The sequence below is a fragment of the Ambystoma mexicanum genome, chromosome 6q, assembly GCF_040938575.1.
Source record: "Ambystoma mexicanum isolate Mex_15411 chromosome 6q, UKY_AmexF1_1, whole genome shotgun sequence".
NCBI classification, from domain to species: domain Eukaryota; kingdom Metazoa; phylum Chordata; class Amphibia; order Caudata; family Ambystomatidae; genus Ambystoma; species Ambystoma mexicanum.
In genome coordinates, this window is record NC_090937.1 from 1,417,406,491 (window position 1) to 1,417,429,580 (window position 23,090).

Below are 23,090 nucleotides of genomic sequence, written 5' to 3' on the forward strand. Positions count from 1 at the left end.
AAAGACTTTGGTTGAAACACGCGTCAGCTGTTTTTTTTTGTTTTTATGTTTCACCAACCTGGTACATTGTGCCCCAGGTGTCATGTTGCACTTGAAACAATAAATATTCCCTGCACAAACATAACTCTGGACTTAATTGTGAAATAACTAGTGACAGTATTGGAGTACCAATCCTCTTGCCAGCGCCACCAACCAACAAGGTTTTGTCAACCCGCTCACGTTTAAAAAAAAATTCAGGGATTATCAGGAGATGTGAAATACACTACATTCTTCATCACGCAATGTAGTGTCCTAAAGAACATTCCATTGCAGTGTTCTTTCTAGTATTGGAACCTACTCATACAGAAATGTAGGGATTGACTGCAGCATACACCACAGAGGTGCTATATTTGTAATTTTGTAAAGTTATATAATAAAACGGTGAATGCTTCTGTATTAGACTTTTCCGTACTTTCAAACATGTACTAAGTAGCTAATAATGCATCACTTATTAAATATTTGTACTAATTCACGCAAAACATATAGTACAATGCATACAAATATGGGGCTTATATATGGACAGTAAAGTAAGCAAAGAAGAGGCAGCATCATTTGCAACTGTGCATAATCTACATAATTGTATGCATGCACAAAAATGATTGCTGTATTTCAAGCCTGCTTCTTCCCCTATATATGTACATCATAAGATGCGATACAATTGTATGTAAAGTAGTTTAAGAACATGTGGAAATAGCAATATTTGTAAATGTAATACCTTTTGATAAGTTTCTGACTGTCAGTAAATAAATCTATCTGGCCTAGATATGGCGGTGAACAAAAAGTGATGTCATGTCATCATTGATGTCCTGGGTGTTATTCTTAGCAGGGCACAGTGGTTGCTTAGCTTACCATAACTGGCGAATTTCAAGGGTTTTTAGATTTTATTTGTAACCATAACGTCCTTTTAACAACGTTTCTCGACTGAATGTCATAGGTTTTTATTAGTGCAACTTAACCATAACGTCCCTTTAACAGTTTTCTTTTATTGATTTTTTTTTTAATTCAGTTCCTATTGGCCTCCAATGTGCCTTCTTCATTCCGAGTACTGAGATTTAAAAGGTAGATTATGTTGTATTTTATGAGTCCGCAAACCCAGCCTTTCAAGAGTGTTTCAAGTGAACTTGCACCTTTGGGAGATTTAAGTAAACTGTAATGTGTAGTTTTATTGATTAAATACAGAGCCGTTTGTTGTGTCAGATGTCCGTACAGGGTTGATTTTACCTCTGAATTATTAAACTGACTTGTTTTGGTGTCAGGTATTAAATGATCTTATGGGGCGTTCTAAATTAAATCCTCATTAGTTAAGGAACTGCTGCTGAAAGGAGATGTGGGTGCTTAATCATATGGGATTACGAAAAGCTCAAATTGCAAAATACCAAGGCCCACTTTGCTGCATTTTGCAATTCAAGCTTTTCTTTTTTATTTTTAAATTGTATTTGTCCCCCGCTTTTTTTCCTTTATGCAGGGGACACCCCTGCAACCCCTGAACCGAAAAATATAGAACTGGGAATGGGGGGACCCACCCGCAAACCGTGCTCACCTTAATTGCAGATGTGGGGAGTGATTCCATCCTCACTGTCATGAACCAACGGAGATACTGAGTACACCGCTTGAGGGATGGATATATCGACAATCAAGCACTGTCGTGGCCACAGAGGGGGCTGGCTCTTACATCCCTGGCTCCAAAGGTTGGACTGGTCCACCATGGTATGGGTGGAAAGGGTGACCTGCACTCTGGAGAGAGATTAAGCACCAACTTCTAAAGCTCACGGTGACACAAAATTACTTCTACTCTGCAGGAGTGCAAGGATGAGTAGTGACTATACACCGAGGGTCTAGGATTAAGAGATGGAAACACAAAGGTGGCATGTTGATTGACAAAGACTTTTATTAACCGCCACAACTGGGCGAAATTGGAGGAAAAATTAACCAGCCCCATGTCTAAGGTTTCCCTGCCTCAACAAAATAGCTTATGAAATTGTCTGTCAGAATGTCCAAAAAGAAATTTCGTACTGTGTACAAATCCTAACCTATCCCTCACAAGCTAAACACAATATTATGTGCAAGGGTACATTTCCTTTGACTGCCAAACTTGTAGCTTAGACATAAAAGTTCCAAAAGGTGTAGGAAAATAAAGCTAAACGTTCCACAAGACTGAGTGGGTTGATTCCCTTTCCCCAGAGTCTTTCCAGCATATGAAAAAAGTGAAAGTTCCACAAAACTCAAGGGATTGGCTCTTTTTCTCAGTACCCCCTCCTTGGTCTGCTTTCCCGCCAAGAAGGGTGCACAACGACCTTCTCATTCACCCACAGCCTTGGTTTTACTATCCTGCCAGTGTCTGAGTGTTCCTTGAATATGCAAGCTATGTATTCATTAGTATTATGGTTTGGGTATGTGTCCCCCGTATGGGTCTCAGACTCCTTTTACTTTAGCTTCCCAGTGTGCTTTCTTCAAGCCAACGCCTTGTTTCACTCTCCTGCCAATATCTGTAAATCTCTTGCATGTGTAAACTTTATATTGCCCTTTGTTGTTGGTTAGGGGTTATTTCACCAGCATGGTCCCAGACCCCCTTCACTTATGTTCTCACAGTACTCTTTATTTATAGACTATAGCCTTGATTCACTCTTGTCATGGTCTGTGGCTGCTTCTTAAATACGCACAAGTTCCTATTTCTCACTGTTCTGTGTTTCTCCCCGCAATGGGTTCCAGACCCCCTTTGTGTATTCTGCCTCTTTGATGTCGTCTCATACATCTTGCCTCCAGCCTCCTGCCCCCTCAGGATCTCCCCAACCTTGGGATTAGCCACCCTGGTTCCTGTAGGGTCTGGGCCGTCCATCTCGTATTGCTTGCTAGTCTCAGAAGGGCATTGGTGGCTTCTTGGGCTTTCCAGCATCCTAGCTGACTTTCTGCATGCAGCTTCTGCTGTTGGGCGTCTGTCTCCCTGCACTCTCGCGTCTCTGGTTACCGGCAAGCAGCTTTCCTTCACTGCAGTCTGCTTCTCATGCTGCAAGCCTTCTGCAAGTGCGGTTCTCTCCGGGACGTGATGTTCTTCTCCCTCTGGCTGGCCTCTGCGTACCTGAAGCCTCTTGTGGTCTGCGCCGGATGAAGAACGAAGACGCCATACTGTCATTCGTGTTGGTAAACATCATTACTCGTGGCCTTTTCCTCGTCCCAGTAGTTATTACCTGGGATGTATTACAATACATGGGGGTTGCAGGTACTGTGGAGAAGGATGGGTTTTGAGGGATGGCGGGAGGGCAAAAGGGATATTGTTCTCTCAAGCTGGTCACTACTCTCAATGGGGTTCTCCCTCCCCATGAGATCCTCCTGCTGAGGACCACCCCCAGGGGGATTATCAGGTTGAGGCCTCACCTCTCTGGCCTCAAGGTAAGGGCTCCCCCATCTAAGTAGCGATTGCATCTTGAGATTCGTCAGGCGGCCTTCTCAGTCCCCAAGCTTATACAAACCAACAGTGATCCTAATCATAAAGGTAAAATGGTCACATCTAAGATAGATGCCTCTTTCTGCATTTGTGTTAACATTGGTTGAGGCAAGCCTTTACGCTCAAAAGGGGTGTGAATGTGGATCAGTATCGACCCAAACAGCAGAAACACACAGTTCCAAATAAAAAAATGTCCAGGTTTCTATACAAATATGTACTTTAATCACACAATTCAGTTGTACACTTGGCCATCACAACCAACATACAAAAGGCAAGAAATGCAACAAGGAGTTGAAAAAGGATATGTCGTGCAGGAAAATGCACCACAAAAGGTGGGGCAGGGGAAAGAGTCGCTTCAAACTACGAGCCTCAAATTCCAAGTTGAGGCAGTTTGACTCTGTGGAACCAGGCATCGAGGTGCTGCAGATGCAGGTCAAAACCAGGTTCGGCAGCTGCGAGTTGTATTGGTCCAAGCCGTGAACTGGTGCAGAGTCTGTTCGAAGCGCGAGCTCAGTGAGGTTCAAAGGCGGCGGTCGAGCGATTACGTTCGGATGGGTCACCAGGATCTGTTCAAAGGTAGAGTTGCTTCGAAACATTGGTAACCGCTGGCTCGCGTCAACGGGTAGTGCTATGCTACAATGGTTGGAGTTGAGCTCTGGTGGTTGGAAGCAGAAACCCTAATTAGATGTTTAAGCAGCGTATGTTCGAGGTTGTCTGCAGAAGCGTCTGCTTGTTCGAGCCAAACGGGTGACATGCTCTACCTGGTACAGTGTGTTGGCGATAGGATTCGAAGGTGAACCAGTTTGGAGGTGGGGTGAATACCAAAAGCAGCACTGCAGGATCCTTTTGGTTCAAATGCGGTTAACACGATTCATATGAAGTATGATTGGTACGATGCGGGGAAAATGGGCTAAAGGATGCTGTGCGACCCACTGCAGGGGGATTTTTGATGCTGCTCTCCCTGCCTATGTAGGTTTACAAGCAGATTGTCGGGCCTTTGACTTCAGCATGAGTCAACCCCAATGTGTCCTGGGAAAGGGCAATGAGTAGAGCTTCTGTGCCTTGGAGCACTCCTCCTTCACCTCAGTAGCCGAGGGCTTTGGAAAGACACCTCTCCCAAAAGAGCTCTAAATGAATTCTTCCTAATGTCCTGGATGGTCCAAAAGTGAATCAAAGGAGAGGTGAGAGACCCCCCTCTTGTATAGGTAAAAGTCCCAGGGTTGGGAAGAAAGCATGCCTGCTTTAAGGGGTCCAATGCCTTTCCTTTTGACTAATTCTTACCCGTTTTGCATTATACTGAAATTCTTTGTGCTAAAGGAAGTGTAGGGGACAGACTGAAAGGAAGGTGAGGTGGCTGCAGAGACAGCCAGTCTAGGGAGAATGCATATAGCATGTCCATGGTGGGCCTGGGCTCACAGTATTGACATGTGTATGATGCAGCTCAGATGTGGCTTTAATTATTGTGAACTGCCTGCCATCTCTTCCCCAAACTCTGACATGGTGATTATTTAAATACCTAACTGCCACCAGGATGATAGTGCATCATAATTACTTGGGTTTGGTACGGGGATGCAAATTTTAAATGCAAACTTTGTGTTGCAGTGACACCGCTTTCACAGCAGCTGGGAAGAGGGCACCTGTGACTTGTGTACCTCTTCTGTGACATTGAAGACCAGGAGTTGCAGATCAGGAGACTGATGCATAATTTCATTAACTAATCATAATAGCTAGGGCTTCTAAACCCTGGTTGGTTTATGGCGCTACCTATAGTGTTTTGTACTCCAGAATAGAGAACAGCTCTCTAAGGTAATTGCTGCACATTGTGACTGGCCCTATAGGTTTGAGGCAGAACGGCTTGGGTCTGAGGAGCCCTGAAGGTTCTGTATTAACACAAAGTATTTATATTCAAGTCTCAATCCTTTACCTCAATGCTATGATTGAGCTGGCGTGCTCAATGTCTGTGCCCAAGATTAAAAACTATTATTTTTAAAGGAGCGTCATTCCATCTATTGGAGCTTTCCTTTTTACAATGAAAATGAACACTGATATATTCTTCCACTACGTGTTTGAGATTTTGTGATGGTTTTTAAACTTTTGTAATACTTTTAGTGTGCTTAAACTTGTTGCTCAGTATCCACCTGGGGACAAGTATAGCCAGTCTACAGTCCGAGTAGTTTTCTATATGGTAGTCAGACGTATTCTGCATGAGAATAAAACGTTACCAATTCTTTTTCAGAAAAATGCATTCTGCTTATTAGAAACTAAATGTAATGCAAAAGTAGAGTAGAGAAGATATTTGATATAATGAAGGATATTCTCAACTGATTATTTGTGCAAATGCTGATCTTTGTTAAGAGTACTGTCGTTTTTCACGGCCCTGTTTTTCATGCTAAAATGTGGAAGAATTAAACCTTTGATATGTTATGGAGTTGGAATTTGGCTAGAAATGAGCCCAGATGGAAGTTGTTAGAAGTACGTGCATCATCGAAAACATCCAGACTGCTACGATACAGAGTACACATCATAAATGGCAACACCTGGTGGATCATTGGACACCATGTTAGTTTGGTTGTATAACTAACGTGCAGTGAAAACATTTGAGGGTTATGTCCTGTACTGAAAGACCAATTGTACCACACAACAATAGATCTTACACAGTATAGTTCATAACCTATGTTACCGTTGTTACAACATATAATTGCGTATAAATTGAGAATTACAGAATAAAAAACTAGCAACTTAATGTGCTTGTCAAATACATAATTCTTATTAAGGGTTATTATTAGAGTATTAAGAGGAAAACACAAGGGAGCAGTAAGCTAACAATGGGGGAAAGGGAGGGTGGGCAATTTGGCAGCAAGTGATCTACAAGCAATCATGGGAAGAAATTGCTCAGTCTCTGGTTAGGTGGAGACCTAGGTGTTAGGGAGGAGCCATTCTTTGAAGCTGATGGTCTTGAGCACCTTCTTTAAATATAGAAGTGAAGGGGCAAGTCTCATGTTGATTGGAAGGTGTCTTGGCGTATAGACAAAGAAGACCTGCCTTACGATTCTTTCCTTCCTGCACTGGCAAAGTTCAGGTCTGCACATGTCCTTCCTATGGGTAGACTGTAGGCCTCTGGAGATGCTGAGCTTCTCGGCAGTGCAGCTGGGGAACTTGAAGGGTGACGGCCTTGTAGAGGGTGCAGCAGGATTTTAAGGTAATGCGTCATTACATGGGGATATTTCATTGAACAAACTGTATGACAACTGTGATGAATCCAAGGATGTCATTACTTTTTTCCCTGGGTTAACCTTCCCCTATGTGGCAAGGGGATCGCAGCCACTACCCTATCCTGACCTTTGGGGGCGGCTATATGACGGAAGTCCACCTGGGGGAGGTCATTCTCAGGGAGTCTGACATCCGTGGGGCAAGTTGCATGCTCTCTTTTTCCTCTAGTGGACACTTCCACAGTTCCCCCACCCTATTTTCTAATGGCATGCTGTCCCTCTCATTCTTCCCTTTTAGGTAAAACTAGTAGAGCTAATCCCGACAATCCTACTAGGGAGAACCGGTAGCCGAATGGGATGAGAAAGAGACTGGGTGTAATAAAAATGACCTCCCCCACAACTTAGTATCCATCTTCTCCAAGTATTATGGAATTTAATGTATCCTTTAAATGGACTAAAGACATTTTTCCAAGCTCACCATACAAAAAATCCAATGGCCGAGTGAAAACTACAGAGAATCCTTTCTCAAATTCTGCCTCCAAGTTGATATGCAACTGACTTACGCACACACAGACCGAGAGACAGAAACGGACTTCCTTCTCACAAGCTGACCTCTTGGCGGGTAGCAGTATTGAAGAGACGCTGCTGCACCATTACAACCCAGGGAAGCATGGACACGGCAGACGAAAGCCACAAGAGAGACCGGCACCACACGGCAGATGTGGTGAATCAGAAAGAGGGGCAGCAGGGCGCAAAGGTACCGTTGTGGGCTCACCGCGGAGAAAAACATATCTGCCATCACAGACCGGTGAGTTATCCTGAGCTAGAAGGGAACACTGGGTAATTTCAGCAATGGAGCTGAATGCAAATAAAGCTGAATGAAGTGAATGGTTGAGAAAGAAAGTTAACATTGTTTAAAGGAACAGAGTCGAAAGACTGTACGAGATTGTCAAGTTTATGAGTGTGCATGTTAGGTAGAATTGCATGCAGTACACTCTGGGACCACCACACACAATTAGGACTACAGATGTAAGCAAGAGCAACCTTTGGTATAAGTCTGCACCACACAGTTTGTTGGTTACGAGCTAAGCAGCCAGGCTTATCTCATGAGTGAATGTGAGCAGTACAAGTAGTTACACAAAGGACTTTCAATCACAGTGATTCAAGTAGACCCTTATACTCGAGGTTTCATGGTAAAACACTGATTAATCTATTTACACAATCATTTATAAAACATTTGCCTAGAAGAAGGCAATTTATTATAGATCAATACACTTCAATGCAAAACTCTAAGTTATTGAGACAGTTTGAGCTCCTGTCATGATGCCTACCCCCGGGCATCCGGATCAAGCTCATCAGCCCCGGGAGCAGGCATCCAGACATTTACAAAAACCCCAGCAGCCCCAGCTAGGGGCTGTCTGGGTTCGGTCCTGGCGCCGTAGGCACCAGGCTCATAATAAAAATCAGTCCTGGCGTCATAGGCGCCAGGCTCACAGACATTACTTACCTTGTGCAGACCATGCTGCAAATAAATCCAAGCCAACCTGAGGCCTGGATGGGACTATTTTACTACAGGGACTATTTTTTACTCGGGTGTGGTCCTGGGTAACTTCTTTCCTGGGACTACTTTGGTGGCTATTTAAACCACGCCGGAACAGCAGCACATGCTTCGTGTTTTTCTGCATCCAGCAGCGTGACTCTCACCGTGCCTGCAGCCAGCATCCAGTCTTCTGCCACGCCCGCGTGCCTACAGCCAGCATCCAGTCTTCTGCCACGCCTGCCTTGAATCCGGAGCTACTAGAATAAAGAGGAAGAAAAGGACAAGGTTAGAAAACAAACTTATTTCAAATTCCTCACCTGATTCCGGATTCATCTCCCGACCTGGAAAGTACATCAGTCCTGCACGCGTCGCTTCGCCAGCTCCAGCACGGCGCCATACTCACCAGTTCTCACAGCATCTTTCGAACCGGCACTGTCCATCATTTCTTCGCTGTACTCCGGCACCTAGGGGTACAAGAATAACAAGGTGAGCCAAGGGAATCAACAAATACTTCTTACCACCATAGACTTACCCGATTTACCACCGGCGGTGGTATTCTCAATATCTTCATATGCCGCATCTGTAAAGAGGGAGAAAAACAACACGTTAATGCATGCAATAGTTACCGTCAGCGTTGGGTAACACAGACTCTTACCTGAACACCAGCAGCAGCTACAAGACCTTCTTCTCACAAACTCAGTTGCAACTTAAGGAAGGAAGGGGACAAGAGTGAACATCGGGCACATTGAACTCTTTGAACTTGATACTTACCAATCCCGCCTGGGACTTCAGGGTCAATGCTTACTGGAACTCTCCCAACGCCTTCAAACCAGTGAAGTAACTGGTATCTACGCGCCCCTGCAAGACACGCAGGATAGAGAGCTCATCTTTTACAAACATAAAGTGAGGTTACTAAGGGGATATCGGAGGTGATTAGTGGGGGAGAGCGAGTACAGTTGGGAGGCCATCACTAAAACCCACAGGTGGCTAATCCCTGTCTCCACTTGCAGGAAAATACTTCTTCGGGTCCAGCAGACAAGACTAGGCGGGCCAGTCCAGACAGTCATCTCTGCACTACGCATCACGTTGACGGAGACCGCAGCTGTCCGGGTCCGATCGACACCCCTGTGGGGTCCAGGTGAGCGTAACAGCTCCCTTGAAAAAGGTGCCAAATGGCAGTTCAGTTACTTAGCGGTGAGCAAGGACAAAAGTAAGTAGAATAGATTATATATACTTTCTAGGCAGTGCAAATAGTTTGTTCACCAGAATAGTTAAATTCAAGTCAATAGGCCAGGCCAAAGTCAATGGGCTAGTGTTCTGGATAGGAAAGAGCAGTTCTGGTATCAAACGGTAAAGTCTTTGCAGAAGTTCACAGAAGTAGTTTAGGTGAAAAAGAAGCATTTGTGGGGTCACAAGCTGATTATGCCTGCAAGTTAGGAAAGCTTCACACACTTTCACTGAGGGAGTGGAGTACTCCCAATCGGGTTGGCACAGTACCTTTGTATGAAGAAAATAAATGTTGCTGAAGTCGTGGTTGCTGGCAGTTCCTGCAGATCGTGCTGTTCCTCAGCCTCGGTCGTGGGTCCAAGAGGGAGGACGTCGGGGGACTCCTGCACTGCATGGGATTGTTGAAGAAGCAAACAAAATGGAGTCACTTCAGTTTCCAATAGCTATAGATTCAAGAACACAAACTGGTGTCCCTCTCAATGGTTAAGGTATCCAGGTGTCTTATGAGTTGATTGGTCCCACCAACTCAAAGGAAGAAGTCGTCCTTGAAGGAGCTTCTCTGTCGAATGGAGTTTGGCAATTCAGACTTGCAGCATGGATTCACCAGGCAAACCAACGGTCCAGTGGTTGTAGCTGCCGTCCTCTTCCAGCTCGTCTTCGTTTCTTTCGTTCCAGTGGTCAACCCTGCCTTCCAGTCCTGGAGACTCGCCTTTTAAACAGTTTTCTCCCTTTCATTCCAGCCTAGCTGTCACTTAACCGGCAGGGTGGCTGTCCTTGCCGGACAGTCAGCCAGCCAATCACAGCACAGGGAGTTTTGGGCACCCCACTTCCTGCCCACCCCAGACACTCGGACGCCAAGGGTGGATTTCAGTCCTGAAGCCCGCCAAAGGCACACGAACAAAGGGACCAAACCTGGTTTGGCGCGCAGAGACAAACACTAGAAAGACCTTTCCAAAAAGAAACGCCGAAAAAAGAAGACCGGGACGCGTTTAAACAAAGGGGCTTAAGGCGGCATCTTGAAAAACATGGCTCCCGTGATTTTTAGCTACCGGTGTTCGTGGTCGGGAAACTAGTCTTCATCCTATGCCATTACCTTCTCCAATGGTTAGAACCAACCAAGTAAAGCCTGTACGAGAGGAGCCGTCAGTCTTATTTTCAGGTACAACTACGATGTTCACCAATGCATATCTTGACATCTCCCATAGGCCTACCTATTTACTGATGTCCAAATGAACAAACGATAATGTAAACCACTTGAATACTGCTGCCTAAATCCCTTATCTGGTGACTGTTATTAAAGAAATGAAGTCCCATCAGTATAAATATGTGCAAATGAAACCACAATCTTGCTGACTTTATAATAACATGGACTTATTTGTTTCTGGTAAAAGTACTAGGCCTTATTCTGGAAGCCTGTGATTTTAATATGAGCTTCTACTAATAAAAATAAATGTTGGACTACTTTCTGAAGCTCCCTAGGTATTTTGATAAATGTAGTAACTGGTTTTATATCATTCTCAGTTTTCTAATATACTTTTCTGATTTAATTTCCTATTGACCTGTGCTACCCTAAATTATCACACATGGACATGAACATTCTTCATTCATTTCAGGAACCTGGAATCCAACAAAAAATCCTTTGTTTTTATGTGCAATAGTAGTCTATTCCCTCCCCAAAGCTGTTTTGGTTCGAAATCAGTAATCTGGAACGTTAATGGCAACGCTTGATTAACTTCATAAATAGTCTTGTGACTGAGAATTTCATGTTTCTGCATCTTGAAGAACACTTATGTTCTGCCTTATGTTCCTTTGTCTGTCCCAACATAAACATTTCCCTATGGACATTTTAATCCCCATACATAATGGACTGTCAAACATATTACACGTTAAAACAGGATAATCTGTTCTTTTAGATGGTCTGAAACCTGGGGTAACAGGGTTACTGTTACTATCAATGCAAATCATATAGGGATATGTTCCCACTTGTGCTCTGTCAATAAATGTGACATTCGCGTGCACAATTCTCATCTGCGTTTAGTAGCAAATAGTTTTCTTTTGTCTTTCAAGGGCCATCATTTGAAATAATTGGAAACAATTTGACTAATTCCACATCCAATAGAATGAATGGGCAGTTTCTTTTAACAATCCATGAGACATCACAGGCAATTGGCCCATACGTTGTCGAGTAAGAATAAAGTGTTTTTTGTCAAAGGATTGTTCTTTTACTCAACAATTCTTCTCTGGGGGCACATCATGTTTCAATCAAGGACTCTTGCAGAATTTCTTCCTGTTTTTCCTTTGTACCAGTTTCTTCCCCTGAAATCTTGACCATGTGTAGAAGTCCTTTCACTTCACAAGTATTGTGCATATGGAAAGTTTATCCAAAGAATTTGTTTCAGCAGGTGCTTTTTCTGTTATTTATTTAATGGTATTTTTTTTGTGTATTTCATCAATGGCTCCGAGAAAAAGTTGTTGAATTACCAAATCGTTCTGCAAAATACATTGATGCCCTCACTTCATGTTACTAGTCTTCACTCAAATATACAGCACATTACAGTCATTTACGAGAAACTTAAAAAAAAAACACAAAATTATAAATGTGTACCATAAATGATCAATTCTACTTCACAGTACAATGCTGAACCCCAAAGATTTATTTATCAGAAATTAATCTACCATACAATTCAACGTCACCTCTATGGGTGTTTGATTCAGGGCTGGCTATGCAAACATTTTCATGCACATATTTGAGAAATATAGGATTCTGAGTATTAGTTGGGACACTGGCTGCAGGTTTATAGATGTCTTTAACATTTGGCAGACTTGTGAGTGGACATTTTTCTTTTAGAGACTAATGAAATACACAATACAATTACATCTACAGCAGAAGTAGTACAAAGCTATTTGAAGTATTTTTCAAAAAAGTATCAAACATACCATATTAATGATTATACAATTGCGCACATGCATACCCTACCACTGCACTTCCACCCCAAACATGGTGCTAATTGTCATAGGTTAGGGACACATCACTCTCTGTTTGTGGAGCTCAATCAATCAACAGTTATATCCTAACCATCATACACTCATCCTTTTGTTTGCTCTCTCGTTCTCTTGCGTCTGTGCACATGTACAAGAGTTAGATCTATTCATTTCAATTTCCAGCTCTGGGATCAAAGCAGAACATAACCTCTTTAAAAATGTTTCACCAGACAGACACCTGTAACCCAATTTGAGTCAAGACCTTTGGCCCCACCTCTGTATTGTGCCTGCCATTCTGGATGGGAAAGAGCTAATAATAAATGTGTTGATAACTTAGTCTGGACATATGCAGGAATTGTATGATTTGGCCTGTTTGGATGGGGCTTGAACTTTGCAATCATACAGAACATGTACTCCTGGAGCTTGCATATATGTCGAAAGTTTTGACGAGATGGAATCAAAATCTCTGGATGACTACGCGTCTGTTTTGTGTGGAAGGCCTATGAAAAATGTCAACTTTCCATACATTTCATAGCCGGATTAGGAACCAGATTTGTGTCCAGCCCACACCTCATCAGAAGGATGGATTTATTTTTAGGGCAAGCTTTAATGAAAAAATGTTTGTTTGCCTGCAGTTAGTAGTTTTACCTGTCACCAAAAGTACAAACCAATTAAATGTGTCAGGTTTGTCTTAAATTGCTTCCATGTATTAGGCATTTAGTGCCCAAGTATGGTATACCTAGTGCAAGTAGACCCAAGGTAGGTAATTTAATTTTTATATTGCACCATTGAGACAATGCTGTGGAGACCACAAAGCCTATAACACTAAAACACATTTGCAGTTTTGGAACCTCATGATAATATGGTTCCTTGCTGGGGGTTAATGTTTGCCTTTTGAGTGGTAGAAACTAGCCATTGTATATAGCGCCAAAATGAGTCAAACAAAAAAACCACATGTTCCTTAATATATCACTTGTGACTGACCAGCTACGCACATGGAGGCTTACATCCATTAAACACTGTGGTTGTGCAAGAAAACTGTATATTGCTTGTCTCCAAACTTCAAAAGAGTAAAGGGATCAAAAGCATATTTTTTAAAAGCTGTTATTTGTTACCCATGTTTGCGTGAGTTCTGATAAAAAGATATTTCACTTTGCCGTAAAATGTATTGGTTGTTGGTTTGAGCTTGATAGTAAAAGGCATGGTAATCAAATACTCCCAATGGCCATCACTCCTTCATGTTAACTGATTTTCTTCTCCTCTATGCCCCTAGTTTATCCTTTTCATTTTAAAATTGTGAAGAAGCATATATAAAAAAGAACTGGGATGAATCGTAAGACTGTATTCATTTTTTTTAAAAGCACTTCTACAATGGAAAGAGTAAGAATGTAAATATAGTCTGTTAGAATGGTGTTTATGCAAACCTCTCCTATGTCAAATGCATATTTACATAAAGACCTGCTGTGGTATTTTAGGAATGTGTATAAAACATATGCATATTATTGGCAGATGCATAGAGAGCAGTCTCTCGTTTGAAAACATATTGTAGGAGAAAATGACAATTCCCAATAAGAATTTGAGAGAAAATGTAAACCTCTTCATGCCATTCTGCATTACATTTTTTTCAACAGCAACTTAATGACGAGTTCCTGTTCATCGGATGATATAGACCCAGAGGACATCCAACTTGCGCTGGAGGCAGCGAAAATTGCTTCTCGTGAAAAGATCCGATCACGGTTTCACAGCAGCAGTGACCTCATTCACCGACTCTTTGTCTGCATCTCAGGTGCGTTCTGTGCATTGTCAGTAAGAAAGAATTGGGTGCAGTATGTACAGAGGAATGGTGAACTTCAGAGCCTTATAAGAACAGATGGGACAATGGGTTTCTCAAACTATTGGTAACCAGAACATTTATTGGTACTAATCAAATTACTTAACACTTCTCGAAAGCTAAAGGTTTGTAATCGTTTTGCTCAGCTCCCACCCTTGGTTATCTGATTAAACATGCCAAGTATGTCCTCCAGTGCGGACCTCCGGTGGCAGAGGTTACAAAGGCCACCCAGGTAGCTTTGGGGGGTGGCTGTGCTGATGTAAGGGGACAGGCAAGTGCATATAGCAGGAGGCTGAACAAGAAGTAAGAATATACAAGGTAATTGAGAACATGAAGAAACGACAGACCTCAATGGTAAACAAGAAGGAATGGGAACCATGAACTGGACAAACCGGAAGGAATCCCACCAAGGGTGTACACACAGGTTGGACGTGAGACTGCCCACAGATATAAGGGAAGATCAATGGCTCTTTGTATGTTACTCTTACAGATACCACACCCTGCAAGGCCATGGAAACGGGCAGCAAGAGTGGCTTCTGTATCTGGACCCTAAGTCACAAACAAGGAGTGTACTTACACAAGACAAGCTGGTGTGGGTCCAGCCGGAACATACAGTAGATGCCCTCTGTGGGAACTGAATGCAACACTGCTACATTCAATACACTATAGACTACAAGTAACATGAGACAAAGGAGGGGGCACAGATTGCCCGCTAGGGTATAGGACCCAACCTCTGTATAAATGAATACACGGAGGCACAGGTGTGGACACCATACAACACTTACCTGACACTAAGAGCCCCAAAAGGGAAGCAAGAGTTCAGAACAGGAACTAGTAAAGCAGGACACTATAGCACAGAGCTGGTGCCAGGTTGCTGAGGCCGGGAGCTGGTGCCAGGTAACTGAGCAGGATACAACAAGAAGACGGACTAATAGGGAAAAGCTAAAAGCAAGGAAATGGCAGAACAGGGAGAGTGCAGATCTCAGCCGGCAAGGCAATGCTTAGAGATATGGAGAAAGGCAGCAAAAGAAGGGAAGAGTCACAGGAAGAGCACAAGGCAAAATAGTCAGCAAGTCTGAGAGATTCCAAATGGGTCACAGCTGCACAAGGTTCAGAATGCAATGCAAAAACAAGGAATCTTGAGGTTGTGGCAGCTTATAACCAGTGCTAGCAGGGTGGAAATCCTGGGTGGAGCTGCATGGTTGGACTGCGCACAATCAGTCACAGGGGTGGTAAAAGGGAAACTCTGGAATTGACTTTTGGAGAGAATCCAGTGCTGACAAACACCAGTATTTTTAGTATTGAGACAAAAGCACAATAAATGCTGTGGCATGTTGAATGTTGCAGTCCATTGAAAGGAGTCTTTGTGCTTCCCGTCAGTGCAACCAGTGTGCATGTAACTCCGATTCCAAAAACATTTCCATATTCGGCTGCTGGGTTTTCCAGGTATCTTGCCGTCCATGTTTTCAGAAATACAGATTTGTGAAAAGAAATGTTAAATAATGATTTAAGGTCTTCTCTGGAGATTGTAGAGAACACATTGCAGATCTGCAGACAGCGCCACCAGAGGCAGAGCTGCAGAAAAATGTCATTCGGGGCTTCCCAGCCCTTCTCTCAGACCCAGGCAAGTAGGAGATATGGAGCCAGAGATTATGCTTCAGAAGAGAGCCCATCTGCTCAAGTATTTCATCTGAGGAAGTAGGTCTGCTGGTGCTTGGAGAAGCAATTTAGCAAGGGTCCTCTTGAATCCTTAGGTGCTGAATCGCCTGGATCTGACAACTCCTTTCTGTAAGGGTCTTGGTCACCTCTCATGATATGGCATTTATAACATGCCTGTACACAAGTGTTTCTAGGCGTGACAAGACAAGGAGGGGGAAACAAAGGGAGGACAAAATAATGATCTTACTAGACCTCATCATTGAGATCATGCAAGTGCGAGGGAAGGGGAGAAGTGCCAGGGGGAGGGAAAGGGGGAAGTGCAGCTAACTCACCTGTGCAGCCAGCGGGTGGCTCATAAATGCAGAGAGAAGAGACTGTAGGGGTTGCCGATACAGACCCTTAAGTGCTGGGGAGCCTGCAGGCCGTGCGAGGGCAACTGAACATGCAGGAGCCTGGGCCCGAGTTCAGAAGGTAACCAGTGTGCAGAGCAGTCGGTGCATCAGCAGGGGAGAGGAAGAGTGAAAGCAGAAGCAAAAAGGAAGGATTTGAGTTACTTCCGGAACAGGAGGTGGTTCTGCTCAAGTTTGAGAGAGGCAGGGAGGCTGTTCCAGAGGAAGGCCCCAGCCGAGCAGATTAATCTGCCCCCAACTCTCTGCTTGGAGAAGCGTCTGACCCTCAGAGATTTGGGAGTGGATGAGCTGAGAGCTCGAGAAGGAAGAGGTTTTGAAAGAGAAAGATGGAGGTAGAGTGGTCCCAGACCTCAGAAATCCTTGTGGACAATGTGAAGGGTCTTGAACCTGATCCTTTTAGCCATGGGTAGCCAGTGGAGAGATTTCAGGACTGGAGAGATATGATCCCTGGGCTTGAGGCCAAGGACATATCGTTGATTCTGATGCATACTCCCTTGACATGTGCTTGTACCTCCTCTGCCTCAATTACCTGCCTAAAGCCAACCAGGCCGGCCTGTCTCCTCTCTTAAGACTTCCTCGTTGTCCTCCTCGATCTCAATTTTCGGAACTCGTCTTTTCTTTTTCCAAGCACTCCTTGATGATCTATGTTGTCCTATTTTCTTTTACCGCTTCCATCTGTCATCTTCCGATATATTTCAGTCTTCTCATGTTCTCCCATCTCCTCCTGCACGTATCCCTTAAACTTCTCCTCACCATTACCAACCTCCTCTGTATTGTTCCCATCCTCCTCTTTACAGTCCCCAATGTTCTCCATATTGTCACTACTTTCCAAGTATCTTCTCTCACCTTCTTCACCTGTTACTTGCTTCGCTCATCAGAGCACCATCCGTTCTCTTTCTATGTTCAGCCGTAACCTCTAGACCTTTCACCTTCTTATTTTGGACCCCTTCTTTGCTTCTCGGGGCACTACCCTCTTTATAACTACTTCACTCCTCTAATTCTTCACCACTTTAGATGTCTAATTCTCTCAATTGGGCACCCTCCTCCTTTTTGTTCTACTTTCTATCTCAATGGTTTCTTGATCTCTACTACCGCCTCTCTTGATCTACCATACCTAACTCTGGGTATCAACTTTTGCAATAGTTTCACACTTTAGCTACCACTTGCTCACTCCTTACTAGCTGTGCCAGCTCTATAGGATTTTTCTCTCGTCACTTTCCCGGGTCTTGCCTCCAGTCTTCAGTATTTTCCAGCTTCATGGATCTCTTCTCCAAACACCCGGATCTTTATCTATATCTGGTCTCTCCTGGCTTGACCTCATCCTGCCTCTTGAGTCTTTATCCACATCCAATTCTCCCTTTCTTGGCCTCGTCCAGCCTCCTTGGTCAAGCCTTCTGTACCAGAGTCTTATCAATCCATTGCGTCGTCGTATTACCTTCTCCAAACCATCTCCTGTCTACGGAGGATAGCTCGGGGGCAATGTGCTCGCATTGGAAGCAAGATGACAAAGAGCACCAAAGGTTCAATCCCCGGGTCTGTGCTTAGAAACCTCTGGGAATTAACCGCCTTATGAATAACCTATCATATATACTTTGACCCTACCTTCCAGCCTCTCAGGTTCAAGGAGAGACTGGTGTGATAGTTGAGGTGAGGAATGAGCTCTTTATCTCTGCATCCCGCCAGCATTTTTTAAATCTACCTGCTGCTGTGTTGCCATTTTATCACCCTGGGAATCAGCGGATTCCAACTCGCCTGGTCTCTGTGAGGCCATTCCATCTCCATGCAGCCTTGTCGTGCTCTGCACTCTGGGATGCAATCTTTGCCTGGGAGCAGAGAAGATGCAATCTTGCCTCACTTGATGGTACATTTCAGGTCACGTGACCTTGTACTGTAGGTACATAAGCGTACTCTAAGGGTATCCTTAGCCCAGCTGGCCCAGTAAATGGAGGCGTAGTTAATGGTAAGTGTAAACACACTGGGCTATTGGGTGGCACTTGCACCACCTATAAGATGAAACTATTGCATTGAAGTACAGATGGGGAGGAATGGCATGTGAGGAGGGACACAGGTGGTAGGTGTTTATCACTGATTGCCCATGGCGATTTTCATCTCTGTTGTCAGTTCCCATCCAGTTCCTGGCCCTCGCCACCCAAAACAAATTCTCGTGGGAACTCTGAGCTTGCTTTATTCAAGCATTACCATCAAACGTTTCACTCTAAGTGCCTGCCAGTGTTTTTTCAAATCGGTCTTCTGAGAGTTAATGACTTAATTGAAGTTGTAAACACGCTACTGGTTTAATAAGAATGTGTTAACCAGGTCGGCCTTCAGCCACTCAATTTAAAAGCGCTATGTGCATCCTTTATTGGGGTCCTGTTAAAAACAAGCGATTTCAAAGCCAACAGTTTTGGCTTGTGTATAGGTATTGGGCATTTGCCAGTCACTGCTATTAGATGCCCAGGTACTCCCACCATTTTGCACCTGCTACCATTAATGGCTGGTTAATCCCACTATAGCAGTGCTTGGTAAGTGCCTTTCTCCAGCATTGGATCTTTCATGGATTCACATGCTGTGAATATTCCTCGTTGTCAGGCTGGGAACCTCAGTCATTTTAACTTTGCGTTTTCCTATGGAAAACTTCAACACTTTAGTGTCCTATCAATGTCCTTTTTGGGTGCTTTAAGCCCCACCAATAGGACAGAAGGTATAAATAGCCCAACCCCCGCGGCTTCCCTTCATATTTCAACCCTCTCCAAAGTGTTGGGATCACCTCGTGTTTGTTGAATTGTTTGCACGTGTTTGCACTACGGTGGTTTGCAATGTCTTCTGGTCAGAAGTCGTCTCTGGTCCAGCCCTGTGCGACTTGTGGGCTGAAGAAATTGTAAGAGGGGGGCGGGCATATGGACTGCATCTATTGCCTTTACCCGCATTGCTCTGCTGACTCTTGCGAGATTTGTAGAGGTTTCTCGCAGAAGACCCTTAAGGACCGCAATCGGCGGTTAATTTGTTGGCTTAATGATGGCACCTACGCTGCTTCAGAGTTTGGGTCGGTGAGGAGCTTGTCCTCTGAGCGGCCTGTTCAGGTGGAGCATCGCCGGGCGGAGTCGGCTGAGCCTCCAGCAAAGAAATCTCGGCAGGCTCCTGGGGCAGAGGTCGGAAAGAGTGGTGAAGCCTCTTCAAGTAAGCACCTGTTGAAGGGTGCTTCTTCGTCCAAGCATGGTCGCTACACAAAAGCCCAAACTGTTGTCATTGCCAATGCTTGTTTACAGTGCACTGTTGCTTCCTGGAGAGGCTAGTGCTTCAAAAATCCTATACATATCTACAATGTTCCTCTATCTACAATGTTCCTCTACTCTACTGTGTAGGTACCATGTGTTGCTATAGCTTCGTTCTCATTTAGTTTATAACCCTTTGCCAGCTGTATAGGTAACTATATCTAGGGCTCCTGTGGGGACTCTTGTTACTCCCAGTTCTCTGTGCTTGCATAACGTACTTTATGGACAAGGGTGTGCAAAATGTATGCTTCCAAACATCCATTCAGCAGTTTATAAGCCAATTGATATTCATGATCGAATTGTGTAACACAATAATAATAACTTACCTCGGTCATCCTTTCAACCAACTTTCCTGTTTGCACTTGTAGAGATTTAGCTATTTTAAAATGTTTCAAAATTAGTTTTTCAGATTTTAGATTCTTATTTCCCTATATTAATCTCATTTATTTGTTAAATCTTTTGTTTTCTCTGCATGTTTACTTATTGTATGCCCCTTCTATTCTTTTGTGGATACTATTTATCAAACATACATCACTTTATTTCGGTTATATATTACTGGGCATCACCGGTCAGGCCCTGGCATAGCTGACCCCTTTCCTCTGACCGACCCTCCTAGGTCCAACTTGGGTCCTTCCTCTCCGCTATCTTTTTCTCTACCTGCAGTGTCCCCCAGGGGTCTAACCTCTCTCCCTGGCTGTTCAACCAATACCTGGCACTCCTTGCCCACCACATTGCCGCTCTCTGCCGCTTTCTGCCCCAACTTTCCGTGCTATGCGGATGACACTCAGCTAATTTTCAGGTTACCCGACGGCCACCTCTTCTCCGTCCCTCATCTGTCTGCCTGCTATCCAGGAGTGGTGTGCCGCCAATGACCTCTGCCTTAATGCCAGTAAGACTGAGATTCTCCTCATCGACGCACCCGCTCCCTCCTTTCCTGCAGCTCTCTGGCCGGCCTCTCTTGGCCCTCTTCCTGCTCCCACCTGCAAGGCTAAAAGCCTCTGGGTCATCTTCGACTCTACACTCTCCTTTTCTCCTCACATCTCTGACGTCTCTAAGAAGTCACATTACCAGCTGCAACTCCTCAGAGGTATTCTTTCCTCTCCTTCCCCCAGAAGCTCACTGTCTCCAGAGCGCTAGTTCTCTCTCTAGGCTGGACTACTGCAACAGCCTCTTTCTAAATCTGCCTGCCTCTACTCTCTGCCCTCTGCCACTCATCCAGAACAGGACTGCAAGACTTGTCCTTGGCCTTAAGCCCAGGGATCGTATCTCTCCCGGACTGAAATCTCTCCACTGGCTACCAGTGGCTGCGAGGATTAATTCAAAACCCTCTGCATTGTCCACAAGGACTTCTGGGGCACGGGGCCTCAATACCTTCAACTCTCTTCCTAAATATCTTCCTTCTTGAGCTCTTTGCTCATCCGCCTCCAACTTCCTCAGGGTCAGTCGCTTCTCCAAGCAACAAGTTGGTGGTAGATATTTCTTCAGCTGGGGTGGAGAACTATCTCTGGTTTCGGAAGCACCTCAAAACCTCTTTGCTTCTGCTTTTTCTCCTACCCTCCTCAGCGGACCTCCTGGCTTTAAACCTGGACTGCACTGGTTACCTGGGCACCCTCTGATCTCGGGGCCAGGTCCTCCCCCGCCAGTCTCGCACACCTGCACTGCCTGCCTGGCAACCGCCGCACTTGTGGACTGTTTCTGTATCCCTGCAGTCCCCCTATCAGCACTTGACCCCTGATGTCTGCACTTGCCCTTGCACTTGCCACTTGCTAGCCGTTACCTCACTTATTGCTATTATCTATTCCCATGTACTGCACTGTCCCTCCCCCCCATCCCATGCCCTGCGCGATCTGACTGACACCTGGCCTAGTAGGATCATTGTCTGTCATCCCTTTGTTCCCCCTCCCTTTCCTTGTCTCGCCTTGAAACACTTGTGTATAGGCGTGTTATAAATGCCATCGTATCATAAACCATGAAAGTGCACACAGCTTAATCATAAAACCTAATCTTATTAATAAAAAAACATATATTCGACAAATCCTTGCAAATACAACACTTAATAACATCAATGGAACCTGCAATTTTGCACATTAACCTCCCTTTCTTTTCTTTTTTAGATTTTTTAAAATCACTATGATTTTAAAGACATACAATATAGACACTTCAACTACTACATGTTGTACTGTATCAACTCATCTAATTATTACACTAACCATAACATTTTATTATCTTATCAACTATAATTTAGTCCAATATGTTAATACAACACATTAGCAGAGATTGCAAAGCTAGAAAACACATACCTAACAAACACAAACAAGGCATAGTTCCTTATTATTTCCCTATCCTTCACATCTTACCAACCCTTTATTATAAAGATACTTGCCTCAACTATACAGTTCATAAAAAAGGTCCCCATATCTGATTATTTGCTCTCTTGTTCCTGTGTTTTCATCATAACTCTCTCATAACTAGCCAGGATTCGCAAAACGGACAACCAAGCCTTCACATCTGGATTTTTCCTTGATTACCATACCCTCAAACTGCTTGGCAGCCACCATCAATACTCTGTTAATCCACTCACCAAGTTCCTGAGCGACCATACACCTCCCAGTATTTTAGATCAGAAATGAGAATGACTACCTTGGTAGTTCCACTCCCAGTATTATGTCCAGCCTGTTCAAAACCTCGCCCCAAAATCCTGCCACTCTCAGACAATCCCACACCATGTGTAATAAAGTACCCCCTTTTTAGCCACAACCCCAGCATGAGTCATCATTAGCTATGCCTAAATTAACCATCCATGCCGGGTACCAGTATAGACGACACAAAATCCTTTGACTTATATATATATTAAGTTCAAATGCATTTTAGAATTTGTGCCAATTATCAAGTTATCTCAATCTTTTTTAGTTATGTCCTTGCCCAGTCCCTTCACCCATGCCTGCCGAAGGTTCTCCCATTAAGTCACACATTAACACTCCATTGGCATCAACTTCAGATAGATCGAGACAATACATGGAGAAGAACAAAATATGTTGCAGGCTGTCGGCCTCTTCCATAGGGCTGTTTAACATTCCCTGTCTGTGTAAGAAGAGAAGAGATTCCAGTTGTATAGAACGACCATGCTCTCTCTCTCTCTCTTCCCTAGACAAAATGTTGTTCTGAGCGTGTCAAAAGGGACCATTTGTCCATCTTTACACATATCCTGCACCCTTAAAATACCTCTTTAACCAACTCTGCCAGCATAAAGTATTGTAGCCCCAAGTTGTGCCATAATGATGCCTCATAACAAATCCATATACTTTCTCCTCCATTGGTCGTAAAAGATCAATTTTCCCCATTGTTTATACATCTTGCAAAGAGTATGGCCGAAATGTATTTTTCTACAATCGTGCACTATGGCATACAATTATTCCTTTCATTAAAGTATAATGCTGCTTTCTTCAATACAAACCCCCTGCAGTAATCCTCCAAATTTG

At 44.0% G+C, this 23,090-nt stretch overlaps 1 protein-coding gene across 3 annotated transcripts in view; it reads left to right on the top strand.

The window, feature by feature from the left end:
- The window catches only part of ZFYVE28 (zinc finger FYVE-type containing 28), an 881,464-nt gene that overhangs the window by 699,618 nt on the left and 158,756 nt on the right, over positions 1-23,090 (top strand). For all 3 annotated transcript variants that reach the window (XM_069632121.1, XM_069632123.1, XM_069632122.1), the window contains one exon: positions 14,071-14,225. In XM_069632121.1, the coding sequence (XP_069488222.1) occupies positions 14,071-14,225 (155 nt within the window). The remainder of the gene's footprint in view (positions 1-14,070; positions 14,226-23,090) is intronic.